The 27,949-nt window shown below is 41.2% G+C and overlaps 1 protein-coding gene across 4 annotated transcripts in view; it reads left to right on the top strand.

Moving 5' to 3' along the window:
* Positions 1–27,949, top strand: part of mbtps1 (membrane-bound transcription factor peptidase, site 1) — a 152,384-nt gene that overhangs the window by 118,141 nt on the left and 6,294 nt on the right. For 3 of the 4 annotated variants that reach the window (XM_078544090.1, XM_078544091.1, XM_078544092.1), the window contains 7 exons: positions 194–309; positions 4,357–4,513; positions 5,552–5,676; positions 8,997–9,074; positions 16,287–16,427; positions 24,895–25,026; positions 25,846–25,972. In XM_078544090.1, coding sequence (XP_078400216.1) covers positions 194–309; positions 4,357–4,513; positions 5,552–5,676; positions 8,997–9,074; positions 16,287–16,427; positions 24,895–25,026; positions 25,846–25,972 — 876 coding nt within the window. Of the gene's footprint in view, positions 1–193; positions 310–4,356; positions 4,514–5,551; positions 5,677–8,996; positions 9,075–16,286; positions 16,428–18,353; positions 19,006–24,894; positions 25,027–25,845; positions 25,973–27,949 lie in introns of those variants that run through there. The other variant, XM_078544093.1, reaches the window with a different exon arrangement.

Consider the following 27,949-nt stretch of genomic DNA (forward strand, 5'->3'; position numbering starts at 1 on the left):
AAAATGATCTCAAGATGTAAGCTAGTTTGAAAGTGCAAGTTCTATTGATGTTGGCTGGTTATTTTTCAATTGAAAATTTAACATGCTTACATTACTACTCGACCGTATTAAAATTTCCCCAAAGTATTTAAATGTAAGATTATTTCAATAATGAAAAAAACTATTCCAATGTACATTTATTTCTTTTAATTAGGAATGGTGACCATGTCCACACAAATTTTAGGGATATGTACCAGCACTTGCGAAGCATGGGATATTTTGTGGAGGTACTCGGAGCACCTATCACCTGTTTTGATGCCAGCCAGTATGGTATGTTTTATATTAAACTTTTATCTGCTAAACTTTCTCTCCATCATAAAGTTTAAAGTGTTGATTTTCACTGCGTAGTGTTCAGTACCATTCAGTCCAATACCATTTAGAATTCCTGGACAACATTCAGGACTGGCTGATGAATGACAAACATGCGCACCACACAAGTGCCAGGCAATGACCATTTCCAACAAAAGAGAATCTAATCATCTTCCCTTGATATTCAATTGCATGGTAATTGCTGAAAACCCCCCACCATCAACATTCTGGGGATTATTATTAACCAGAAACTTAATTGGAGCGACTATCTTCAACCAAAAGTGTCAAGTGGATGATTCATCTGAATCTACTTCTGAAGTCCCAGCATCTCGATGCCAGTCTTCAGCCAATCTGATTCACTCCGTGTGATACCTAGCAGCTGAAGGCAATGGATACTGCTATGGCTCTGGGCTCTGACCACATCCCGGCAATAGTACTGAAGACTTATGCTATGCCCCTAATTAGGCTGTTCCAGTACAGCTTAAATACTGGCATCCGCCTGACAATGTGGAAAATTGCCCAGGTATGTCCTATCCACAAAAAGCATCTGGCGAATGACTGCCCCATCAACCTCCCCTCCATCAGCAGCAAAGTGACGGAGGGGGTTATCGACATTGGTATCAAGTGGCACTTGCACAGCAATAACTTACTCACTGATACACTGTTTGGGTTCTGCTTGGGCCACTCAGCTCCTAAACTCATTACATCCTTGGTCCAAACATGGACAAAAGAACTGAACTCAAGGGCAGGTGAGAGTCACCGTCCTTGACATCATGGCAGTATTTGGCTGAGTATGGCATCAAGGAACCCTGGAAAAATTGAAGTCAGTGGGAACCACGGGGAAAACTCTCCACTGATTGGAGTCATCCTAGCACAAAGAAAGATGGTTGTAGTTGTTGGAGACCAATCGGCTTGGCCCCAGGACATTGCTGCAGGAGTTCCTCAGGGTAGTGTCCTAGGCCCAACCCACTTCAACTGCTTTGTCAATGACCTTCCCTACATCATAAGGTCAGAAGTGGGATGTTCATTCACCATTGTAACAATTTTCATCACCATTTTCAACTGCACAAATACTGAAACAGTCTGTGCCCATATGCAGCAAGACCTGAACATGTTTCAGGCTTGGGCTAATATGTGACAAGTAACATTGGTGCCAGGCAATGACCATCTGCAGCAAGAGAGAATCCAGCCATCACCCATTGACATTCGGTGACATTACCATCACCGAATCCCCCACTATCAACGTTCTGGGGATTACCGTTGACAAGAAATTGAACTGGACCAGCTATATAAATACTGTGGCTACAAGAGTAGGTCAGAGGCTGGGAATTTTGAGGTAACTTAGTCACCTGCTAACTCCCCAAAGTCTGTCCACTGTCTAAAAGGCACAAGTCAGGAGTGTGATGGAATACTCTCCAGTTGCCTGGGTGAATGTAGCTCCAAAAACTCTCGAAGCTCGACATCATCCAGGACAAAGCACTGCATCCACCACCTTAAACAGTCAATAACTCCTCCACTGGTACTCAGTGGCAGCAGTAGCACCATCTACAAGATACTTTGCAGCAACTCGTCAAGGTTCCTTCGACAGCACCTTCCAAACCCATGGCCTCCGCCACCTAGAAGAAGAAAGGCAGTAGGTGCATGGGAGCACCGCTCTTTGAAAACTCCCCTCCTCGTCGCACACCATCTGACTTGGAACTATATCGCCATTCTTTCACTGACATTGGGTCAAATTCCTAGAACTTCCTCCCTGACAGCACTGCAAGTATACTTACATCACATGTGGCTACAAGAGCAGGCCAGAGGCTAGGAATCCTGCAGCAAGTAACTCACCTCCTAACTCCCTATCCACCATCTACAGGCATAAGTCAGAAGTGTGACGGAATACTGTCCACTTCCCTGGATGATTGCAGCTCCAAAAACACTCAAGCCTGACAAAATCCAGGACAAAGCAGCCTGCTTGATTGGCACCCCCTACACAAGCATTCACTCCCTCCAGGACTGATGAACATTAGCAGCAGTGTGTATCATCTGCAAGATGCACTGCAGGTGCTCAGCAAGGCTTCTTAGGCAGCACCTTCCAAACCCATGACTGCTACCATCTAGAAGGACAAGGGCAGCAGACACATGGAAACACCACCACCTGGAAGTTTCCCTCTAAACCACTCACCATCCTGACTTGGAAATATATCGCCATTCCTTCACTGTCACTGGGTCAAAATCTTAGAACTCCCTCACCACCATCACCACCTCGAGGACAATTGGGGAAGGAAAATAAATGCTAGCCTAGTCAGCGATGTCCGCATCCCGTAAATGAATTTAAAAAATTTTAGCTGTTCAGGGTATCGTACCACTACCCTTCCAAAAGGCTGTTGGAGGGATGGGCATTAAATGCTGGCCTTGCCAGCGTAGCTCTCATCCCACAAACAATTTTTTAAAAAGTTTAATAGGACTATTGTGGAAGTTTGTGTTCAAATACAGTTCTTCTGAGGATAGTGCATGAAGTTTTGCGAACCAATCTTAGGGCTTCAAGTGATGATGAAAATAAGATTTTCAAATTGGCACCTGCCAAATCACAAGAGTACTGAACCTCAAGTTGCTGAAGGCCTTGGACTTCAGTAAAGGCTATTCTCCACCTGGTTCTTGATGCTCTTTAAGTCTTTCCCAGTCAGTTTCATGATCCGTAGCCCTTTCTTTGGCTGTCTGTGATTGGAAGTTACCAACTGATTGAATAAAATCAAACTAGTCTTTGTAGGCAACGTGTTTTGTTTTCCTGCACAGTTTTAAGCTTAGTCTGAATTAAGTTGCTGGTGAGTAGATTGAGTGCTGACAAAACATAACTGCTCACTTCCTTTGTTGGCAGGTGGCAGAGAGAGGCACTGTGCCAGCCCTTAACAATGTTTTTGTGTTTTGAAGTGAAGTTCTGGTTAACTCGCAGGCTTTCGGAGATGTGCAGCATGCAGGCTTTGTTCTTGTCTGCTGTTGATGCTTTCAACTTAGTCTACCAATGAACATCTAATGTGGAACTTATTAATAGAGCTGTGTCCTACAGTACATTTTTGAGGGTTGTTAATCATGTATGCTGAAATTAATTTGTCAATATTGCCTGCACCTCCATGAATCATTAAACCACCACCAGGCTACCTTATCACTGCTCTGCGCATTGATTGGGAGGTGGGGCCAAGCTGCAGACAGGTGAAATGTGTGGCTGAAGTTTTCCTAGCCTGTCAGCATTCAAAAAATAGCAGAAGTTTCAGAGTGCTTTTCTTTGCAGAAGTTTAGTGGAGTTGCAATATCGGCCTTCCAATTGCCAGAATTAATTGAGGCATACTATATAAGTATAACCATTTGTTTCTTTCTCTTTGAAGGACCACCTAGTTAGAGGTCTCAGTTATGAAGGGGTTTTATGGGGTGGAGATGTTTACTCTGTGAGGGCTCATAATTTCAAGATAGTCACCAGAAAATCCAGTGGAGATTTCAGGCAAAATGTCTTTACCCGGAGAATGATTATTAGGTGGAACTTGTTACCCCAGGAGCTGCTTGAGGCATAGGTGCATTTAAGATGAAGCTTGAAAAGTACATGAGAAATTTGCTTGTAATAACCAGAATGAGGTACTTTTTCATGTTTGGATGAGAAGAACACTGTTACATGACTTCTATGTAAACTATTAAAAGGTCATGTTAGTGGTTGAACTACATTTAAAAGTTGAAGACAGCCATATGCAAAGTAAACAATATTGCATTTATTTTGCTTGGAAGCATTGGCTGCTGGGCTTTATCCAAGGCACTGTGTTCCAATGAAAATTTTTGGTTTGCTTTCTGAAACTATTTTGAGGCTTGACTAACTTTTCAGGCAAGAGCATACCCCCAGCTGTAATACTACCAGGGTTTGAGCTGGCTTGAAAGGCAGTTCTGTGATTAATTGCATTTAAGGCCTATTTAATGCAGCCATTTGAACTATTGGGATATGCTTCCAGCTATGAATTGGTGTTGCTTTTTCCCCTACAGGTACCCTGCTGATGGTAGACAGTGAAGAAGAGTACTTTCCTGAGGAGATTACTAAACTGAGGCGAGATGTTGATAATGGCCTTTCTGTAATTGTCTTTAGTGATTGGTACAACACATCTGTAATGAGAAAAGTGAAATTCTATGATGAAAATACAAGGTATAAACATACTGTATTGCCTTTTACTTGATTTTATATTTCTCTCACCCCTCTCCACACTCAAAGTATCTCGTGGCAAAATATTTTTCTTAAAAAGAAATGTTAGCTTAGGTAGAATGCACATCTTCCCTTTTTTTCAGATGGTATTGGAGCTATTTTTGGATCTCCAGTTTCTGTCTTTTACAATGACTAAAAGCCATTTGGCTAATCAGTGCTCATTCCTTCAATACTCAAGTACCCCTGTTCTAGCATTCAACTGCATTGAAGATGTCCTAAAGTTTTAGTTTTTGCTACCTTGCTTGTCTGATAATCCCAGTAATTTATCTAAGTGAAGACATTCTTCATCATTTGCCTCTAAACTTTGCAGTGACTTTCATTTAAGGTCTATGGTCCTACAATCTGACTTGCTCTGAAGTAACATCTATGTTTACCACATGTATGCGCATTCAATGTAAAATCCATCCTCACAGAATAAGTGTGTAGAAAATTATAACTTTTCACCTTCCATCTTAAATCCTTCTTTCCAACTAATATTCTTTATCACAAATCAACCCAAGTCTGCCTTTGTTTTTAAAGAAAAGCACCACATGTGGTACTAGGCTAATCTGCTCAGGAAGGACTAAGTTTGATACCAGGCATGTGCTAGTTTGGTTAAATCTCCATTGGGGTATGGCCATGTGGCATTGCCTGGGCAAAAATCTGCCAATCTTCTGTTCAGCATCCTTTAATCCTAGCTGCTGTGTGTGTGAATGTTGAATGCAAACAGAATCTGATTTAGCTGTGATGCCAAGTATGATTGAACAGTCATAATTTTTGAATGGCTGCCTGGGGTCTATGAAGGATACATACTAGATGGTGACACCTTTTAAAGTATAACTCAGGAGCAGTCATGATTTTAAACAGGAAGGTGAGAAAATTAGTCAGAATAAAAAATAATTCTTGCGGTATCTTTTAGTTCAAATTAACAAAAGTTAATTGCACTAACTAACTAAAGCAGTACCTAACTGTGATTGTTCCTTGCTTGTCCCTTGGTTGTAGGCAGTGGTGGATGCCAGATACTGGAGGGGCAAACATCCCAGCACTCAATGACCTGTTATCGGTGTGGGGCATGGCTTTCGGTGATGGCTTGTACGAAGGAGATTTCAGCATGGCAAACCATGACAGTGAGATTCTAACTGTGTTACCTTGAACTGCCTACAATGTAGCACTTCATTTTTTGCGCATGATTATACCGGAAGTGATTTAATACGAAAAGTCCTTTTTATGGATATTCTAAGTTTCCAGCAAAATAATTTCATGGCTAATGCTTTTTTTGGATGTTGAATGAATATATCTGAATTTTATAAATGCTCTTGACTTACTTCCCTTTCTAACCCCAATGCCCAAAGAAATCAAAATTTAATTTTTCCCATTGTGTTCTCTGTATTTGAAAGTGTGAATGTTGATTTGATGCTAACCATGTGGTCACAGCAATGTTGTTGGGCCAGTGAGCCTTAATGTTCAGAGGTTACTGCTGGTGATGATGTAAGACTGTAAATTCATGGACATGCACCTTCAGTGCAGAAAACCATGTCATTGTATGAAAAATTTCCAATCAGGATTACGACACAAACAGGACATTTGGCCCAACGGCTGCATGTTGGCAATTTTTCCCCCAATTTGAGCCTGCTCCCATCTTTCCTCCTACTATTTACATCTTACAACGTTACATCTACCATTGTAACCTTCCCTTCCCCTCTCCCTCATGTTTGCCTAGTCCCCCCACTTAAATGCATCTATACTATGCGTTTCAATCAATCCCTGTGGTAGCAAGTTCCACATTCTTACCACTCTTTGGATAAAGAAATTTCTTCTGAATTCTCTGTTGAATTTCATGGTGACTATCTAATATTGGTGGCTTTAAGTATGCAGTTCCCCAAAAGAGGAAACATTCCATCAAGGTCTGGAGAGGGAGGTGCATAAGGTACGAAGCATGGGGGCCAGTACTCTCGGCGGGGTTAGGAGCCAGGGGGGTTGGAGCCAGGCTCATTGGCTGAGTAGCCTATCACATGGGATGGTCTCTCTGCCAGATTGGTTGTTTTGAGTGTCCAAAGCAGCCAATCAGATGTGTAGACAATCCTGATAGAGAGGCTACTCAGCCAATGTTTGCTGCTGTTCTGAACAACAGCAATCTGGCTGAGTAGGACGTGCCAGATTCCCAGTCCCTCTTTTGCTTACCTCGTGGACTGTTCTGTTTCTGTTGGGCATTGTCGGGTGCTCTTCACTTCAGACATGGCTGGGGGAAACTGAACACAAGGTAAGGTAAGGACCGAGTACCTCTACATTTAGTTTATCCCTAGAAGGCTCCTCCTGACCTCTCTCGATGGTGTGGCCCTGGCTGTTCCTGACCCGACCTCCCTTAATCGTGTGGCCCCTTCCCTGGCTTTCCAACCTCTTCCTTTGAGGTGATGGTGTCTGTGGAATGTGCGCTACCTTTGGCAAAAGGAAGGCCGGTGTTAGTTAAACCCAACCCCTTAGCTTGGCCCTAGTCCCCTCCCCTTCCCTGATGACCAAGACTTGGGGCTTATAGTCTGTCTCCCTCTAGCTCTGTTTCTTAAGTGAAAAGGCAAAAAAAGATTTTATTAGTTAGCTCTGCTGCTTGGCACTTTTAATGGTCATTTTTATTAATTGCTCATTTTTTTAAATTATCAATTTATTGCTTTGGTTTTTTTTTTTGCTCAGCAAGTTGTTTGTTTTCCCTATACCTTTGAAATTCATGTTAATGTTGTGCCAAACCAGATCTGAGACAGTTGCTATTGGGTTTCTTGCTGAAGGAGATTGAGAACCTCACAAGAAGTCTGATTGATTGCTTTTTGGGAGGGCTAGCAAAAGGAATTATTTTTGCTCCAAAAGAAACAGTAAGTGTTGGAAATGCTCAGCGCACCTGGCGGCATCTGTGCGGAGGGCAACTGAGGTCAGTGACCCTTCATAAAAACTAATGCAGATAGTGAACCTGACACATTGACTCTGTGTCTCTCTCCACAGATGCTGCCTGACCTGCTGAGTATTTCCTCTATTTTCTGTTTATATTTCAGATTTCCAACATCTGCAGCATTGTGCTCTCCTATTATATGCTCCATGCTGGGCTTTAGTGAGTGTGGTGAATTTAAATTTAAAATGAAAAAATATTTATCACTCAATGTAAAGTGTAATTTTTCTGTCAACAAAGCCCATTTGTGTGGATAGAAATAGCATATTATTGCAGGTGAATTGGTTGGTGCTAATTTACTGAAAGGTTTTGCCATGTTTAAACTTGGAACTGAAACCAGGAGTAATGTGCCAATCAAAAAGATTTTTTCATTTGTAAATAGGGGTTGTTGCTAGCGATGCTTGAGATTCAAGTCTTTTGCATGTCACTATCCAGATATTGCATAGGGCCAGGCTCAAAGAAGCAGAGATGATTGCATAATATGAATGACCAAGTTGTCTGTAATTGCCTGACAAAGCCGTGGTTGTAAAGTATATCATACTAAAACCTGAGCTTCCGATGGGCTTTATAAATTGAGGCATAAAGTACAAAAGCTGAGATGTTTTGCTGAACCTATATAAAACAGTTCAACCCCACTTTGGCTCTGGTTCCCAATTCTGGGTACCCAAAGGTTGTGAAGGCTTTGTTTAGGGTTCAGAAGAGATTTACTAGAGTGGCTGCAGGTCTGAGGGATTACAGAGAAGCTGGGGTTGTTCTCTTCAGAGCCAAGAACCCTGAGGGGATTTGATGGAGGCGTATAAAATAATGAAGGGTTTAGACAGAATAAGTAGAAACTGCTTCCAGTGGATGAAAAATCAATAATCAGGTGACTCAGATTTAACTTCATTCAAGTTGATTGGCAAAAGAACCAGCAGTGAAGAAAAACTTTTACACGAGAAACGGTTAGGATTTGGAATTTGGTCCTTCCCTGGTATTGTGATGGAAACACTTTCAAATTGATGTTCAAAAGGAAATTGGATGAATATTATGAGAAGAAAGATTTATAGGGAAAGAGTGGGGGGGCGCTGTGGATGTGTTAGGACTGACTGGACTCTTCAAAAGAACTTGATGGGCTGAATGGCCTCCTCCTGGGCTAAGACCTCTATTTGGCCAGCCCTCAGCTGCCTTTTATCAAAAGGGACTCCACCTGTCAGTCCTTTCCTGATATGTATACCCATGCATTTTTAGTATAATCCTTGTAAATCTTCTCTGCACCTTCCCCAGTGCCTCATATCCTGTTTATAATATGGCAACCAGAACTGCACGCAGTACTCACTCGGCCTAACCCAGGTTTGATACATGTTTAGCATAACATTCAGGCTAGTGCTTGAAATATTGTCCTATATTTGTCAGCACATCCTAGTATAGGATGAGCATTTTTATTTTCAGTCCAAAAGCTGCTTTATATGGAAATTCACAGTATGGTTTACAGAAATATTCTGAAATAAAAGCAAAATGCTTCTACTTTCCTTTCAGTGTACTATGCTTCAGGGAGCAGTATTGCGAAATTTCCTGAGGATGGTCTTGTTCTTGCTCAAACTCTAAAGGATCAAGGTAGGAACTATAATTTAGCCACTGTATTTTACTCTCTTCTTGCAGGGTTGACAGACACTGATACCCATTCGAGAGACCTGGCATCGGGGAGACCTTTAAACCACATCCTGCCTTTGCATATGAACCTGCACTCTTCCCCACCTGCTGGCAGCCCCCTCCCTGCAACCCACATTCTCCCCCTCTTGCCTGTCCCCAAAGATTCAGTGCTGATCCCTGTTTGAAGTCGTCTGCATTACCAACATAGCCACCACTCCCAGTGGCGCTGAGGTACTGGAGAGCTGCTGGCCACTGGCTGGTAGCTGTCAGGGGCAGGACTTCTGGCCGACAGGAGGCTTGATCGCAAGGGAGATCTGACACTGTCCATTTAAGTGCCTGGCTGCACGTAAAGAGCATTGGGCCTCCTGAAGATGAGTAATGTGGGGCTCCCAACAATTCTGCAACTGATTTGGAGGGGGAGGGTGGGATGGGAATCTCCTGTCACACAAACTAAGTTCCACCCCTTATCTTTCCTCTGTCACTGGCCATCAGTGTCTGCTTGGCCACAATGCAGAAATAAAAGCCACTATAAAATAAACACTTGAAACCAAATTTATAAACTAAATCATGTCATGTTGCATACAAAACCTCCCTTGTGCATTCTTGTGGTACCTCTCTTCCATTTAATCAGCCTGTCCAGTGGTCCTGCTTAGTGTTACGCCATTGGCTGCAGCATGACTGGTGGACTTTCAGAGGAAGGGACTGCAGATGGCCTTTGAAGGTGGCCTTGAGCAGCTCTGGGCCTAAAACATGCAACTGCAGACTGTGCCATATTGGTAAGGGTGGCAGAGTCTGGGCTGGCTGGTTTACAAGGCAACAGCAATGACGCTGGTGGAGTGACAGAGCTGGGAGGATGCATGCTGTCTTCCTGAGAGAGAACAGGAGGTTTGTGCTTCAACCAGTTGTTCAGAGCAGCGTCTGAGGAATCTTAATTGTATGTTGTTGCACTGCTGTGACACCTTGCAATTCCTTTTGCACACTACTAATACATGTTCAGTGGCAGCAGTTTGAGTTTCTATTGCAACTCTCAATATTGGATGGCTCCTTGTGCTGCATTGAAAGCCCTGATATTGGCTATCAGATTGTGCATTGTTGTTGGGTCTGCAAGTGTGTAAACAGAGTTGGCCATCATTTCCATGCTGGAAAGGGTTGGCTCAGCACAAAGCCCTGTGTCAAGTTGGTGCCAGTCTCCTCTGTGCTCCTTGACATTAACCCCAGGCTTTCTGGCAGGCTTCCCCATGCATCAAGTATTTTGTTGTGCACACTCTTCTGCAGGCTTCTCCATCGAATTGCTCACCTGTGTCCCTTGCAGCAGTGCCCTGCAGCTTGTTGACACCTGTGCTGTCCTTGCGCCCGGTACCCCGCTGCATGTAGATCCTGGTTCTGTGCTATCCTTTAAATTACATGTAATGTCAGTACCTGAGTTGATGGCTGTGAATGTGAAATCAATTTATAGTATGTGACCTTTATCACTCTCTTGCTGTTTCTCCATTGCCTGGTCAAGGCACAAAATGTTAAAGTTGTGGTGCAGGGAGGGGATTGAGAAATAGTAGGAGATGCATGGCTATAGCATTGAATGTGTGTGTGTGGAAATGGAGAAGAATTAGGTTTGATAGCATCAAATATGGTCTCAACAATGGCCAGCAGCCTCCTACATGGAGGTTAGGGCATGCAGGCATGCTTGTCCTCCTACAATTAACTCCTGCTGTCTTTGGTTGGGCACCACCTTGTCTTGCAAGAGAGAGGGACATGTGTCTGAGTGTCATGCCATCTGTTTGATTGTCATTATTGAATAGGCAGCAGTGTGTGCAGCCTGTGAGATGTGGGAGTGAGCATTGCAGTGGTGCTAAGCACACAAATGGGTGGCCTGAGTTCTGATTGGTAGAGATAGGGTAGGTGAATGAGGATGTAGTGAGTTGAACAGTGTATTAGGCTAGTTTGTAAGATGAGGAATTTGAAGTTGCATTCAGTGGCCTTGCCCATTCATGGAAGGTCATTTAACTTGTTGTAACCCTGTTTCCAGGTTCTCAGGGCCTGACTCCTAACATTGACCCCCCTTTAGCTACCTGCTCCCACTGCTTTCTAAGCATGTGTCTGGAGGACCGCCTGGACCTCTGCAGATTCAGCACATCTCTATTACTTCCCACCTCCTCCACCAAGGTCTCCAGTGCAATGTCCGAAAACCTTGGAACCCGTGTTATATCAAGTTGTACCCCTCTTCACTGTATCGCAAATCAAAATCACCTCATGCATGACTGCCAGCACCTGCTCCAGCCACAATAGCCTGTCCTTTTATAGGTACAGTCTTGTTTTAAGCAATGCAGGGTATCTTTAGCTGGTGTTTCAAATTACGATTTTGTCCCCAGCTGATGGATCAAACCAATCAACAACATGGCAGGATGCAGCAGTCATTGAAATGAGCAGGCAGCGCAAAGTAGATGTGCTGCCTACAATGTATTGTGATTCCTGCGCCTGTTTTAGGGGCTATTGAATTTAGCCCCCAGTGAATTTAGTCCTAGAAGAGTTCCATGAGTAAATTGTTGGCTTGTTCTATTATCAGATTTTGTTACTTGTTAGTTATGAAAAATAATTGGGACTTGGGACTAATAAAGTGTTTGACTAAAATTGGGCTTAGTTCATACTTTCTGATTAAACTACTAGCAGGCAGTTTGGGGTATGTTAACCATCATTCAGGGATCTGATGGTTCAGTTGGAAGAGCACTCTGTGGTGTGGCTATGAGTCATTCTGATCAGGGAGACCTCTTTGTCAATTGCTACTGTGTTTTGTGATCTTAGCTAGTGGGTGTGACATTTAGCCTGAATATTGCGTCTTCCTGTTCCCGATCCATATCCATTGGCCCCCTGCTGGAAATTAATATGTCCAGTCATTGATTTTGTTAGTCCCTTGTCTGATTTCATTTCTCTGCCAACAATCACTGTCTAGACTACTTCATAGAGTGAAAGACTAGAAGACAAGAGCAGAAGGGAACAGTGGCGGAGATAACATGTTATTTACAGCTAAGTAGAATCTTTATCTAAACAAAAAACTACTACGGATGCTGGAAATCCAAAACAAAAGCAGAATTACCTGGAAAAACTCAGCAGGTCTGGCAGCATCGGCGGAGAAGAAAAGAGTTGACGTTTCGAGTCCTCATGTTCTGCTGAAGGGTCGTGAGGACTCGAAACGTCAACTCTTTTCTTCTCCGCCGATGCTGCCAGACCTGCTGAGTTTTTCCAGGTAATTCTGTTTTTGTTTAGAATCTTTATCTGGCATGCTCAGGGAATGGGTGGTGCCGATTAATCAAAAATGCCAGTTAACTGAGAGTTACATTACCCCTGACACACAATAAGGTGCTGCTCTGCCTTTGAGGGATTCAGGGGAGAGGGGAAGCAGCTGGGCAGTCAAGGGCCCCAGAAAAGCTGGGCATCATAGGAAATATCGAGTTGTCAGCTGCAGATTGGTTTTTGAAAAAAATCACATTGAGTGCACTGACAGTTAGTCTGAGTGATATATTTTTGGTTCAGGCACAATAACCAAAAACTGACCCAGTAATTTAATAATTTCAGTGTAAAGCCTGAGAAAAAACACTTTCTTACCTTAGTGCCACAAACAGCGCCACCTTTAGCTTGTACCACTACCATTAACACCCCTTTGTCCTTTTGTTCATGACATCATTGGCAATCTCTATTTTGCACCCACCTATCGCTGGCCTTCTATCCAGCTTCACCTGCTCCACCCCCCTTAAATAGTATAAATGTTATCACATTTTTACTTCTCTTTAGCTCTGAAGAAGTCATTTGGACTCGAAACGTTAACTCTGTTTTTCTCACCACAGATACTGTTAGACTTGAGTTTTTCCAGCATTTTCTGTTTTTGCTTCAGTACCGTATACAGTTTTGGTCTCCTTATTTAGGAAAGGATATATATGTGTTAGAAGCAGTTCAGAGAAGGTTCACTCGACCTGGCATGGTGGGGAGTTATCTTATAAAGACAGGCTGGACAGTTTGGGCCTGTATCTATTGGCATTTAGAAGAATGAGAGGTGATCTTATTGAAACATATGAGATCCTGAGGGAACTTGATGGGGTGAATGCTGAAAGGATGCTCCCCCTTGTGGGAGAGACTAGAACTAGGGGACTGTGAGGATTCCGGTTTTGGAAAATTTGAAGGACATTGAATTTTGGACATCCTCCCTCCTGAGTTACTTTTTAAAGTTTGCAATATTAATTTGGGCTGTGAATATGCCATTCTTCAAGAAACCACGGCTTAAGATAAATGTCCAGCGGGGAACACCTGAGAAGGGAAGGGAAATTTTGTATATCTAAGGTAACAAAGAACTGCTGTTGCCAGGCTAAAGACTCTTGCTGGTTAGTGAAAAACACCTGGCTGGAGAGAAGTATTCTCTGAACATCTTAGTCTGCCTGAGAGTTTTAATGACTGATTGTGGGTGTGCCTTAGAAGCAGACTGCAAGAAAAGACACTCTCTTTCCCTCTTTCTGCCCCACGTTTGTTTTAAACTTTCCTCAGAAACATCTCATCAGAATAAATCATCTGGTTTTTTTTGAAAGTCTGCAAAGTTGTGAAAAGTAAGAGTCATCAAGGAAACTTTCACCAAAAAAATCTGCCTGAAGGAACTTGCAAACCTATTGTGACCAGAGTTCTGTTAGATCAACAGCGTCAAGATCTTATCTAATTTTATCCTTTTTAAAAAGAAACGTTCTCATCCTCCAGCCTCTGCAGGAAATTGTTTTGTCCTGTTTTGTCTTTGTCTTGTGTGTATGGAGGTTAGAATATCTGTTTTTTTAGGAAGGGGAAAATTGTTACACTTCTAAACTACAACTTATATGTTAACCAGTTTATTAAATTTCTTTTAAAGTAGTTTGTTTTAAAATAACTTTTTTTTTGTGTTTACTGAAAGAAGCCTCGTTAGAGTCTTTTTATGCTGGAATAACAATACCAAAGATAAACAGTTCTGTGGGTGAATTAAACATTTAAACTATTGTTACGACTTGTGGAGGAGTGGGGCTAGAATTAACTGCACATCCCTCCCATCTCAGCCTGTAACAGGACCCAGTTTAAAAATGGGGGGGCCTTCAAAAGACCGAGATGAGAAGAAATTTTTTCTGAGGGTCATGAATTGTTGAAACTCTCTTCCCCAGACAGAGGCGGAGGCAGTGTCAGTGAATATTTTTAAGGCAAAGGTGGATAGATCCTTGACTAACAAGGGAGTCGAAGATTATTGGGGGTAAGTGGAATGTGGAGTTGAGGCCACAATCAGGTCCGCCATGATCTTATTGAATGGCGGAGCAGCCTCGAAGGGTAGAATGGCAGACTGCTCCTAACTCATATGTTCATTTGGTTGTATGACACGCAAGTGCATAATATTCCAGAGGTGAAAAAAAATGCAATCTTGACAACCAGATGTGAAGTAAGGATGAAAACTCAGAGCTGACCAAAATGACAAGAATGACACTTTCTGTTTCAGCAGGTATCAGGCTCCAAACGGGAGACCTTGAGCGGTGGGGGAGGGGTTATTGTATCTATTGTGGAGTTTTCGATGAACTGAAGCTTGTAAAGGACGGAAGAGATTGAAACGAATCATGTGCTTAATACATTCCTGCTTCCAGGGAGCAAACAAACCATGTAACAGATGCAATCAAGCTGTTGCTGTGTATTATGATTGGCATAAATGATTAAGCTCTGCTTATTTTGGTTCTCATGACTGTGTAATTATTTCTCAAGTGGGATTTTTTAGCAGCACTATGAAGGGACATGTGGACATGCATGCGTTCAGCATGTCAAGAGACCCAAAGAAAAAAAAAACTTGTTTTTTCATTGACATTTGAGTAAGCCCCAATCCAGCCATTCTGGCACTCAGTTTAACAATGAGTCAGATTAATTTGAAATGAAAGCAACTACCCTTAAGGCACTGCTTACTTGTTCTGCTTTCACTTTGCCAGGAAATGTAATCAGTAAATCAATGCTAGAGAAATTATATCCAAAATAAACCAAATGGAGGACTTGTCACAGTAGGATTTTGTTGCAAGTGAATGGTCCTTTGTTCAGACATTTAACGTTTAAAAGTTCACTTCTTTTTGCTCAGTCACCTTGTCTATTATCTTGTGTGGTTAGATTACAGGAGGCCCTCGATCAAACATGCATTATTATTGCTCAATTTATGAAGTAGAATGTGTATGAAAAATCCCTTGCTTTTACTTGCATTGCTTTTGTGTAATTCTCAAAAGCTGTGTTATAGATGGACGGGTTGCAAATATATAGAGGGGCTGGTTAAAGTGCAAGGATTAATACTTGTCCTATGTGTAGCAAGACATAATGGATGTAAGTTCCCAACTAATCATAGAATAGAATCCTGGCATGGTTATAGCACAGAAGGAGGTCATTTGGCCCATTGTGTCTGTGCTGGTCCTCTGATGGAGAAATTCATCCAGTGCACTCCCTTGCCTTTTCCCTGTAGCCCTGCAAATTTTTCCTTTTTCAGATTATGATCTAATTACCTTTTGAAAGCCTCAAATGACCCCTCCCTCACCAAACACTCAGGTACTACATTCTCAACTACTCCCTGCATGGAAGTGTTTCCTCCTATCACCATTGCTTCTTTTTCCAATTAGCTTTTGGTTCTCAATCCTTCCATAAATAGGAATAGTTTCTCCCTATGTACTCTGTTCCGACTCCTCAAAAATTTGAGTACCTCTATCAGATCTCCTCTCCACCATCTCTGTTGCAAGGAGAACAGTCCCAACTTCAATTTTTCAATGTAACTGAAGTTCCTCATCCTTAGAACCATTCTCACAAATCTTTTGTGCACCCTTTCTAATGCCTTCACATCCTAGTGTTGAACTAACATTTCTAGGATTTATAATGAATTAGAATTCTGCTGTTTCTCTGCTGTAGATTGGCATAACTGCTCCCTCTCTGATTTTCTTGCAGGTGAAGAGAGTAAAATTGCTCCAAAAACTACATTGGGCATTTTCCTTGATTTTGAAATTGATTTTAATTTACTTATAGTTTTCTGGTTAGTTGTAAGTTGGCTCGTGCTATTGTCACTACCCAGTTTTTTTATATTAAGTGGAATGTACAGGTTTTGTTTCACTCATTTTTAAAGAATTTGCCACTTTCAAGTCAGCAAAATCTCAATCTTGGCCTCGTGTCTTGCAGGGCTCGAAGTTTTAAAACAAGAGACAACTGTCGTTAAAAATGTTCCTATTCTTGGATTGTACCAGACACCATCTGATGGTGGTGGGCGGATTGTCTTATATGGAGATTCCAATTGCCTGGATGACAGCCACAGACAGAAAGGTAAAAAAAAACTTGTCTGACTTATATTTCTGTAGTCTTGGGGGTGTAGAAAAAATCTGCATAGTTCTTCTGTCAAAAATGCAGTCAAGTGTACATGCTTTTGAAGTGGTGTCTCTTGAATGTGTTCCTGTTATTGCAGCTGATGACAAATTACTAGTACTAATCTTTTGCTAGTTGAGTCCCCCTAGCTTGTTCAAAGCCTGTTTCCATTTGCTTGACTCATTTGTACCACTGGACAAAAGTACAGTATTCTGAAATGGTATTTAGTCAAAGCCGACCTCCATCTGCAGCTAGTGTTTGGCTTTAACAGTGGTGGTCATCTGCAGACCTAAACTGGCCCCACCTTTTGGACAATGTGGTGAATGGCTGATAATGGGTTAAAGAAAAGTAATACCCGATAATTATTTTATCTTGTAATCTATAGTTTAACTGTTGCTTGTGATGATTTTATCAGCCCTATGCGGACATCGCTATACATTAACTGTGTGGAATATTTTGGCTGTTAACATTCACAACAGATAAAACAAATGGACCAAAAGCTAACAAGATTATCCAGACAACTCAGTAAAATATTTAATTACAAGCTTGTAATTATAGCTTGTAGTTAAAATTCAACAGCTGAAATTCTGCTTTTCTGTTTGATTCTGTTTGATGTTACCTGAATACTTCAGTTAATTACTGTTTTGCAATAATTCACAGTATTTATTGTTCTATATATATAAACCATTTGAATTCCTCAACTACAATGCAGCTTGTAATCAGCCCCAGGCATAAGTTATTCCATGTCTGTGGTTCGTTTGAATTTTATGGGAGTACTACAAATTTGACTTGAAAACTTCTGACTTCCATTTGTGTAATTTTAAGTCTCGCATTTAGCACATATCCATAGGGTGTTGCAGCTCAATCTCCAGGATGTGAAAAATACCCATAAGGTGTAAACTGATCATCAGTGGCTGAAATCTTTCTTTGATAAATCACAAGCAGTCAACTGTTAAACAAACCATGCTGATTTGCAACCTGTAATTCTAGCTTTGTGCTTTTCTTAAAAAAACAATCTTATGCACTTGACTAGGTAGTCTTTGTTAGTTTTTATTCCATTTGTTTTAACTGTTGCAAATGTCAGATTTAATGCTGCTGTGAAGTGGCTTGGGATGTTTGACTACAATAAATATGCTATGACACTGCTGCTTAAATGTGTCATTAGTTTAAAAATCACATCACTTTTTTTTTGAATAAAGATCACTCTGTTTTCACATGCACTTGGATGCAGTAAAGTATATGAATAAGTCAGCATTCAACCAGCAGCTGCAACCACAAAAGGACCCAGTGAAATCACTAAATCTAATTTGCCAGCTGTTTGAGCGATGTTGGTTTGTCACCTAACTGTCGATGCACACTGGAAAGGAACAAAATGAATAAACACAATTAAACAGTTCAGAAAAAATACCCACAAAATTGCTACCTTCTGTTAGAAATTCATCCATTGAGCTTTGTTCTAGGGAGGATCCCAGGGGAATTCAGTTTTGCTCCTTTTTAACTTAATCAGTATTCTTGTCAATGTTGAACGATTAGGCTACCATCTCCCAGCAGGTTGCAAACTTCATAAAACCGCCCACAGGATCACTGGCTGCCATTCTATTTTTGACCCAATCAAACCTGGGAATATGCCCTATTCAGCATACTCATTCTTCAGATGTTTTTAATATTTGCTTAGTGTAATGATATCTAGGAGCTTGGCCAGTCTGGAAGAGTGGGACATGAAAACATCACAAATCTAGATGCAGCTGGAAGCATACAGAGCTGAGCAGACGAGCAATAGAATAGATTAGAGAAAATGCAAATCAGAAAGGCAAGCAGCTTTTTGAGAACAAATGTAAGGGAAATTTTATTAATTGCGAAATTAACCGAGCCGTGTTATACATTCAGGGCAGAAAGCAATTCAGACAACAGAGGGGAAGGTCTTGTATATTAGAATATTGAAGTGAGGAAGAATAAGATCTGGAAAACGGAAACCATATGCTAATTATAGTTTGATGTCATTGATTTGAATGCAATTCATTTATTGAAGCTTTTGGTGTATTAAATTATTTCGGAATGATTTTTAATTATGATTAATTATTGCTGTTCATTGGTGTAAGTGCTGGAAGATGAGACCAAGACTAACCCCACTAACAGCTTGTTTGCACCCATATACACCCCACCTTGGCAGCCAGTCAGTCATAATCACTTCAATAAATCAGATATTAAATGTAATCTAAGTGAACACTGCATATTATCCTGAATTTATACAGGAATTGTAAATTTTCATGTGCTTATAATTTTATTTCTCTATGTAAACTGCATCTATATCTAAATCTGATTTTTTTAAATATAAGTAGGATCATAGAATAATACAGCTCAGAAGGAGTCCATTGTGTAGAATGGGCCTATATTCCTGAATTCAGAAGAATGAAGTGAACTCACTGAAATGTTTGAAATTCTTAACTTGGCATGGTAGATGCCATGAGCATGTTTACCCTGGATGGTCAGGGCATTGGGGAACAGTCTCAAAATAAGGGGTCGGTCATTTGGGCTAAAATTAGGAGAAATTTCTTCGCTCAAAGGGATTTGAATGCTGTATATACTTGTAAAAGGCAATCTTGTGTAAAATTTGACCCTGTGACTCCTGACCTGAAAAAACTAAATTTTTCATATACTCCTGTAAAAGTTGACCCTATTTTTTCAGGGACAAAATTGCTTTATGATTATTAATTACTTGTAATTATTACAATTCATTAATTTAAAGATACAGGTAGCAATCTCTAGATTTTCACTCCACCAATTCTAGCAGCAATCTCCCAGTCAATTGACAAGAATGATGTGTACCACATGATCTATCACAATGCCTTCGAGAAAGAATAACAAGTATGCCGCTCAATTGGAAACAAAAGTTGTAGCTGAGAAGATTAATAATTGTGCAGCAGCAAGAGAGTTTAATGTTTCCAAGAAAATAATTAAAGACTGGAGGAAGATATCCAATAAACTAAAAAAGATGCCGATGAATAAATGCGCCAGCAGAGGAAGGCCGAGCAAGTGGCCTCGCCTCGAGGTAAAAGTGGCAGAATGGGTTAATGAGCATCAGCAAAACGATAATACTATCACCCATGGTGCCATCAGACGCGGAGACACAAAGGAAGATGGTATTCCAGAATTTGAGGTAGTGCACTGTGGTTTTTTGTTTTATTATTCATTCACGGGATGTGGCTTCGCTGGCTGGGCCAGCATTTATTGCTCATCTCTAGTTGCCCTTGAGAAGTGGTGGTGAGCAGCCGCCTTGAACCTCTGCAGTCCATGTGGTGTAGGTACACCCACAGTGCTGTTATGAAGGGGGTTCCAGGATTTTGACCCAGCGATAGTGAAGGAATGGCGATATATTTCCAAGTCAGGATGGTGAGCCACTTGGAGGGGAACTTCAAGGTGGTGGTGTTCCCATCTATCTGCTGCCCTTGTCCTTCTAAATGGTAGTGGTCGTGGGTTTGGAAGATGCACATGATTAATGAAGAGGCATGTTTTAGTAATCCGCCAGAAAACATTTCACAGTGTCGGTCACCCAAACTCATCAAATTCCACCATTTTGTTATTCGACATTGAGAAAAGAATGTGTTTTGATTGGCCTGCATTGGAAATATGGATGAAACACCGATGAACTGCGACATGCTAGCAAACAAGACTGTTACTAAGATTGGTTTTTTAAAAAGCCTTTGTAAAGACGACTGGTAATGTGGTTCATCGTGTTCCATCTTGTATGGCGGATGGCACAAGATTAAAGCCATTGATGATATTCAAGCACAAATCTCTCCCCAACGAGAAATTTGAGAAAGGAGGTGCCATCCATGTTAGTGAGAAAGGCTAGATGGATGAAGGCATTCGCAAGAAATGGCTCAAAGAAGTGTGGAATTTAAGACCAGCAGGACTGCATAGAGAAAATCGTTTGCCCACCTGGGATATGTTCAAATCCCATATTGTTGACGATGTAGTTCGTGACATGAGATCAACCAACACTGATGTGGCAGTTATTCCCTGGTGGTTTTATGAGTGTTGTTCAACCCTTGGATGTGTGGCCTCAAGACCAGTATCCAAAAGACATGGTTCAGTTGGAAGGCAAAACACATATACTAAGGGCAGAAGTAAGCAAGCCCCCTCACGACCAACATTGTGTCAGTTGGCCATAGGTGCATGGAATAAACTTGGTCCCAGTATTGTCAAAAAGTAATTTGTGTGGAATATCAAATGTGCTCACTGGTACCCAGGGCAGTTACTTGTAGAATTATGGTGCTGGAATTACTGGTTCTACTGATTGATGCTGCAGACGAGGAAGATCCATGTGATGTTATGCAACCAGGCAATTGGGATGAATGGTTCAGTGATTCAGATGGTGTTCAGAGCGATTTAGAAGGATTTCAACGTAAAGTGTTGTAGCTAATTCAATATGGTATATATTTATTCTAAGTTGGATGAAATGTTTATAGATTGTAGTGTTATAAAATAAATAAATGTTCGAGAACTAACATGAATTCTTTCATGTTGTTGGTTTTTATTTTATTCCCTTGTGACAGTCTTCTTTGGGCCCAAATCAAGAACTTATGTCAATCCTTCAAAACATTATTCGTGTAAAAGTTGACCCCACGACTTCTGGCCTTAATAAAAAAGTATCAGAAATTTGACTTCTACATGAGTATATACGATATTTGGAATTCTGTGAATGTTTAGTCATTGAGACTATGATCGATAGATATTTAGGTACTAAGGGAAATGGGGATACAGTGGTAAGGTGCAGTTGATGTAAGACATCTGCCATGATCTTATTGAATGTCTGAGTAGGTTCAAGGGGTTGTATAGCCTGCTCCTGCTACTTGTGTTCTTGTATTCATTTGGCCCATTCCAGCTGTTCTGGCTCTTTGAAAGAGCAATCCAATTAGTTCCACACCTCTACCCTTCCCCAAAGCTCTGCAAATCTCCCCCTTCAATCAGTATCCCTTTTGAAAGTTACTATTGAATCTGTATTCACTACTTTTTCAGGCAGTGATTCCAGATCTAAACAACTCGTTGGTTGTTTTTAAAAAGAAATATTTCCACATGTCATCTCTGGCTGTTGTGCCAATTACCCCAAATCTGTGTTCTGCCTTCTGGTTACCAATCCCTCTGTCACTGGAATAGACTCTCCTTGTTTACTCTTTATTTCCCTGCATAATTTTGAGCACCTCTAATAAATCTCTTCTTAACCTCTCTGCTCCAAGGAGAACAATGCCAACTTCTCCAGTCTCTCCACATTAATGTCCTCATCCCTGGTACCATCCTAGTAAATCACCTCTCTACACTCTCCAAGGTCTTGCTATCACAGTACTCAGCTGAAGCCTAACCAGTAATTTATAAAAGTTTAGCATAAACTTTCTTGCTTTTGCTCTCTCTATGCCTCTGTTTATAAATCTTGTATGTTTTTTTTTAACCGCCTTCACAACTTCTCCTGCCACCTTCAAAGATTTGTGCATATACACACCCAGGTCTTTCTGTCAATATACTCCCTTTAAAATTGTACCATTTAGTTTATATTGTCTCTTCTCATTTTTCTTACTTAAAGATATCTCTATCATCTGTTATATGCCTGCTTATTTCACCGGTCTGCCTATCTCCTCCTGAAGTCTCGTACTATCCTCCACATTGCTTACTACATTTCTAAGTTTCATGCCATCGGCAGACTTTGAAATTGTACCCAAATGTAGATGATCAATGGATATCATAAAGAGCAGTGATTTCCATCACCACCCACTATATACTCCCCTCCAGCCTGAAAAACAACCATATTTATCCAAATAAAGGCAGTTATTTTGTAAAGTATATATACTTGTATCTGTTCGTTCCATTAAAGTTCTAAATTGATTTATATTTACATATAATTATATTGTGTGTATTGAGAGAGAACAGGATGGATACATTTAATTAGCCTACTCTGACATATGAATGCATACATACATTTTGAGATATAAATAAACTTGATTTTAAGTACCGAGCACAGATACTGCTCTGTATATAGATTATACAATGTGTTATGACCGCAGCTGATGTTATTCGCTGAGCAAGCCAAATCCCAGATGGAAACTTGTCTTACTGATCGTAACTTTTTTTTATATTTTGAAAATGAGAGGATAACTACTGATCCCAGAAGCACAGAATCCCAGTAATATTTACAGGATTTTAAAATTAAAAGATTTATTAACAAGAAGGAAAAAAACCTTAAACACACAAGATTAAAATTACACAGTTAAAACAGTCTTACAAAGCATTCCCCCAACAAACCCTTTTGGTCAGAACACACAAGTGGTAGGTGGGAGGTTACAGTCAGATCAGTCATGATCTTATTGAATGGCGGAGCTGGCTTGAAGGGCTGGGTGGCCTACTTCTGTTCCTAGTTTGAATGTACGTATGTTCGTACGACCAGCTTCTGTCACTAGATGGAGCCTGTTCAATTTAAAAGTACTGTACTGAGGGGAGTACTGTAATCTTTTTAAACAAGGCTTGTCCAGTGTATGGCTTGCGGACCACAGTTCAGCCCACCTAGTCTCTATCTGGCCCATGGACTCACTGTTCAAAATACAGGTAAGTTTAATGAAGGATCTGCACGGAGTTGCTCCTCCAATCCTCCAGGCTGTGTCTCTCCCGTGTTTGCTGATTCGTTCACGGTGAGCCTATCAGCAACAAATCCGGGGGAGAAACAGTCTGATTGGAGGAGCAGCAAGCAGTATGAAGGTGAGTGGCATCTGTTTTTTTCCCACAGCATGTGCCCTCTGCCTTTGACTGCGTGCGCTCTCGCCTTCCATGGCAGGCACTGTCCCCCTAAAGGAGCGCAGTGGTCAAGATGGCAAAGTGGGGTGGGGAAGCCATGAGGAACAGCAGAGTTGCAACAACACTGCCTGCCTGGCCCCCTGCCTGGGGCAGTTGAAATCTCCAACAGGGCGGAGTGAGGAAGCTTGTCTTGGCAACATCGCAGCCATACCAAATGCCTCCTCAGCGGTAAAATCTCCAAACCCCCCCAGGCCCCGGTGAGAAGTGAGTGAGTCTGTGTGTGGGTGGGTGAAAGCTAGAACCCTAAGACAGGAAGTGAGCTGGACACATACAGAAGTCCTTCCCCCCCCCCATCTCCCTCCCCAAAAATCTATCCACAAAGCAGGCCAGGAGAGAAGGAAAACCCAAGCTGAAATAATCCATTTCTGACCCCCACTTTCGTATAAATTCCACCGAGGCCAGCACAGTGTGTGCCACCAGAGTTAAAAACGAGGTCAGAGTTCGTTAAACCAAACTCCTTGGCTCAGCCGCAGTCCCCTGCCCTTTCCTGGTGACTTGTATTTGGGGCCTAGTCTGTCTCTCCAGCTCTGCTTCTTGAGTGAAAGGACAAAGAAGGTTTTATTGGTTAGCTCTGCTGCTTGATGATCACTTTTATTAATTAATCTTTTTTAAAATGATCAATTTATTGCTTAGACATTGATTCATGTTTAATGTTATGCCAAACCTTATCTTGCCAAAATTTGTTCATCGGCCCCTGGAGTGAGGAAAAAAAGTTGAAATCAGGCCCCTCAAACAAAAAGATCGTACAATCCTGTTTTAAACAATTTAATTGTATTGTATATTGTATTTCTTTTATATTTAGTGATGTATTTTATTTTGCAAGTTATTTCAGCTGGCAATGCACAATACCAATGCAATACCCATGCATGGCGCAGTATTTCAACTTGTACGTTGGTTTTTCTGGACAAGAGATGTCCAAAAGAACTAAATTCCAGCTTAAACATTGATTCTTATGGGAGCCCATGATACACTTAAAGTTGCAATTTTCAGGAATGCAACCACAACTTTAAGTGAGGACTTAATTTACAAGAACTTGACTTAAGCAGTGAGAGCAGGAGGGTGCCTTTCGGATCCTTGAGCCCTGCTCCGCCATTCAGTAAGACTAAGGTTTATCTTCTCCCTCAGCCACACCTCCACTCCCCTTCCCCTGCCATCCCCATATCACTTGGTTGCATGTATGCAAAAATCTGACACACTCTGCTTGAATATAACCAATGATTGAACATCCACAGCCCTCTGGGGCAGAGAATTCCAAAGATTCACAGGCCTGTGTGCTTGAAGAAATTTCTCCTCATCTCAGTCCTAAATGGCCAATCCCAAGATCATTGCTGAGAGTTTAAAATCCTTTTGCTGTGTAGCATGGTTTGCTGCCAACTTTAAATAGTCTGGAATACAATGTTACTATTTATGAAGAGAGATTTTGCTACAGGTTAGCGCATGGGAAGTTCTGGTACAAGAGGATCTTTTTAATGGGTCTGCTCTGTAACATTTTATTTTCTTTGTGGCTTTTCTGAATTCTTGTCGCCTGAATGTAAAGTTTTGGAATTTGGTTTGAAGAACTGACTGCTCACTTATCCTTTATCCCCAGATTGCTTCTGGTTGCTTGATGCTCTCCTTCAGTACACCTCATATGGTGTGATGCCCCCAAGCCTAAGCCACTCTGAAAATAGGCAGCAACCTCCTCCTGGAACAGACCACCCACTACCAGAGAGGATGGAAGGTAAGGCAATTTGTAAACTCATGACTCGAGTAAAACTCGACTGTGGAGATGTTCTGTCGTAATGTCAGTTCAGTGTTCCATCTGCAAACATGTGATGCTCCCTTTCTCTGATTGTTTTCCTTATTCTGGGATGTGTCCATATATTACTATGGACCTTTTCAATTATTGATGTCCTTAAATGTAAAACTGAAATGCTATGAAAGTGAGAAGTTTTAGATCAGGACTGCAGTATTCACTACAACATTTAATAACTTGATGTTTTCTAAATGTGGAATTTTATGACTTTTGGTGTGTATGTGAAGTCAGAAATTGCAGTATCTTATTCATGTCTCACTGTTTATGTCAGCACTACATAAATGCAAAACTCGTTAAATTTTTGATTAAGTTCAATTAATTAATTAAGTTAATTAATTAATAATTATTAATTATTAATTAATTAATTAAGTTCAATTAATGATACAGACTTTTATCGGTGACAAACTCCTGCTGACTAATTGAATTAACACCACTGGCTGCCATTGTAAAGATTTACATTTGATAAAATTGTTCAACAGAATTTAGTCCTGTAAAATGCTCCATCTCCCCCTGCTGCTTCAGGCATAAATTGTTCTTTGAAAAGCTGAACACTGAACTCATAAAATGAGGTACTGTACTTTCATTTGTATACATGCATATAGGTTGGTGCTATTTCTTTTACATAACTTGTATGTTTAAGTTATTTTATAGAGATAAATTTATGAACACCATCAAATATTTAAAGTTTCATTCTAAAGTCCATGTTGAATAGCATTTAATTCTGATTTTTATTCAAACTTTTAGGCAACCACTTGTATCGATTTTCCAAGGTTCTTGAACCGCACCTTGCGGACCCCAAACCTCGTCCTCTGCCAGCATGCCCTCGCCTATCCTGGGCCAAACCACAACCTCTAAATGAGACGGCACCAAGGTTCGTGTGTGACAACAGATACTTACATCTTGGTTCATATCAATTCACATTTGTATAAATCATAATGTGGTGACTCAACAAAAAATTAGCAATATAAAAAAAAAGTCTTAAGTACTTAAATTGATTTCAACAGTAACCTTCGGTTTTATGGTACTTATTTAGAAGAGTCTCAGCAGCTCACAGAGCAGAGAGAAGAAAAATATGGAACTTTCTGATATGCAGAAAATACATGAAATCAGAAAGCAGAAACAGAAGAGAAAGGGAAATAAGAGTTAAGCAGGTGGGCAAAGTCCTAAAGAAGAGGTTTACAAAGGTTGTGGAAAATTGGTCAACAAGAGTTTTGCAGGAATCCTTCCGGAAGGCGCGTGTGATAAAGCAAAACAGGTAGTTTTGGTGGGATAGGGGAAGTGCGGAATGAGTGCCAAAGCATGTGAGGGGACATTAAGCTGAGAAATAGAGAGAGAGATAAGAGGGGAGGGCCTTCTCTGGCAAGAGAAGCAAGTGGAATTTAGCAAGAGACGGTAAATGACAGTGTTTGACTTTGTGGTGGGGAGTACACATAGCGTGGTGGTCTGGATAGGTTGCCCTTTGAGGAGGCAGTATAACCAGTAATATGGATAATTACAGCATTAAGGCAGGAAAAGTGTAGATGTAGGGTTGGAACCAGATGTTGCTCTGGAAGTGGCAAAGAAGTCTTGGCACCATATCAAATTTGATGAAAAGAAGTTAACTTGGAATTGAACAGATCACCAGGTTTCCAAACTGAAAGGATATGCCTGAGGAAGCAGCTGGGACTACTGATGTTCAAGACAGAGGGATGTAGATACTGGCACAAGCCAGAGGTTAGTTTTTATTTTATAACCACTGGGAGAAATTGACTTCTCAATGTTAAGACCCTTTAGCAACAGAGTTGGTATTGATGTTACATACAGAGACCTAAATCTGGGCTTTCCAAATTGGTTTCCATCCACAACACCGACAACAGCTTTAACCAAGTCTCACAAATTACATAATCTGTTGATTGTGTTCTTCCGCCCCCCCCCCCCCTCCCCCTCAACCTCTCTGCAACCTTGGACAGTCCTTAGCTGCACCATTATCCTCCGAAGCCTTTCCTCTGTTGTTCAGCTCAGCGAAGCTTCCTCTGCTTGGTTCCACACTTAGCTTTGCAAAGGTATCTACAGCATGCCTTTCAGTGGTTTCCCACACTGTTACCTCACGTTCCCCCCAGGGAACTCCCTCTCTTTCTCATCCACATAGTCATTTGTCAATCCCACATGTGTCCTGGTTTACTCCCTCTCTTTCTCATCCACATAGCCATTTGTCAATCCCAAATGTGTCCTGATGACTTCTCAGAGCTACCTCTCCACCGTCTCTCTTGACTCCACCACTGCCTTTGTTGACAAACAGCTTGTCCAATATTCTGTACTGGATGAACCACAATTCCTTCCAGTCAAATATTGGAGTGCTGAAAGACATCACCTTCGAACTCCACCACATATTCCTTACCCATGCTGCCAATTTCATCCCCTTCCCCAATCATCAGCTCAGGCTGAACTAAATATGTCACAACTTTAGCATCTCATTTGGCCAAGAGTGAGTTTCTAATTCTATACCCTGTTCATCACAAATGGTTTTGTAACTCATTTGTTCTTTCATCTGATCTTGACTGTTTGACTCAATGACCTCTGGGAGACCATTCCATGTTTATAATGGAGGAGAAATTCCTTCAATGGAGACACTAATTTTATAATTGTATCCTCTAGTCGTGTTGATGTTTAATACAAGGTTAACATTGTTTCAAAAGCTATCTGTAAATAGGATTTTCGGATATTTTTCAACATCAGCATTGCTCAAAGGCTTCCTTAGGAAAACTGATGCTGAGTATTTTGCCTTTGTATAAAGTCAGTAAGGTATGCCTGCTTTTCCATACTAATGGAACGGTTTATTTCCAACTCCCTAACGTTGTCTGCCTCTGTC

The sequence above is a fragment of the Cetorhinus maximus genome, chromosome 6 (genome assembly GCF_964194155.1).
Source record: "Cetorhinus maximus chromosome 6, sCetMax3.hap1.1, whole genome shotgun sequence".
Lineage (NCBI taxonomy): Eukaryota > Metazoa > Chordata > Chondrichthyes > Lamniformes > Cetorhinidae > Cetorhinus > Cetorhinus maximus.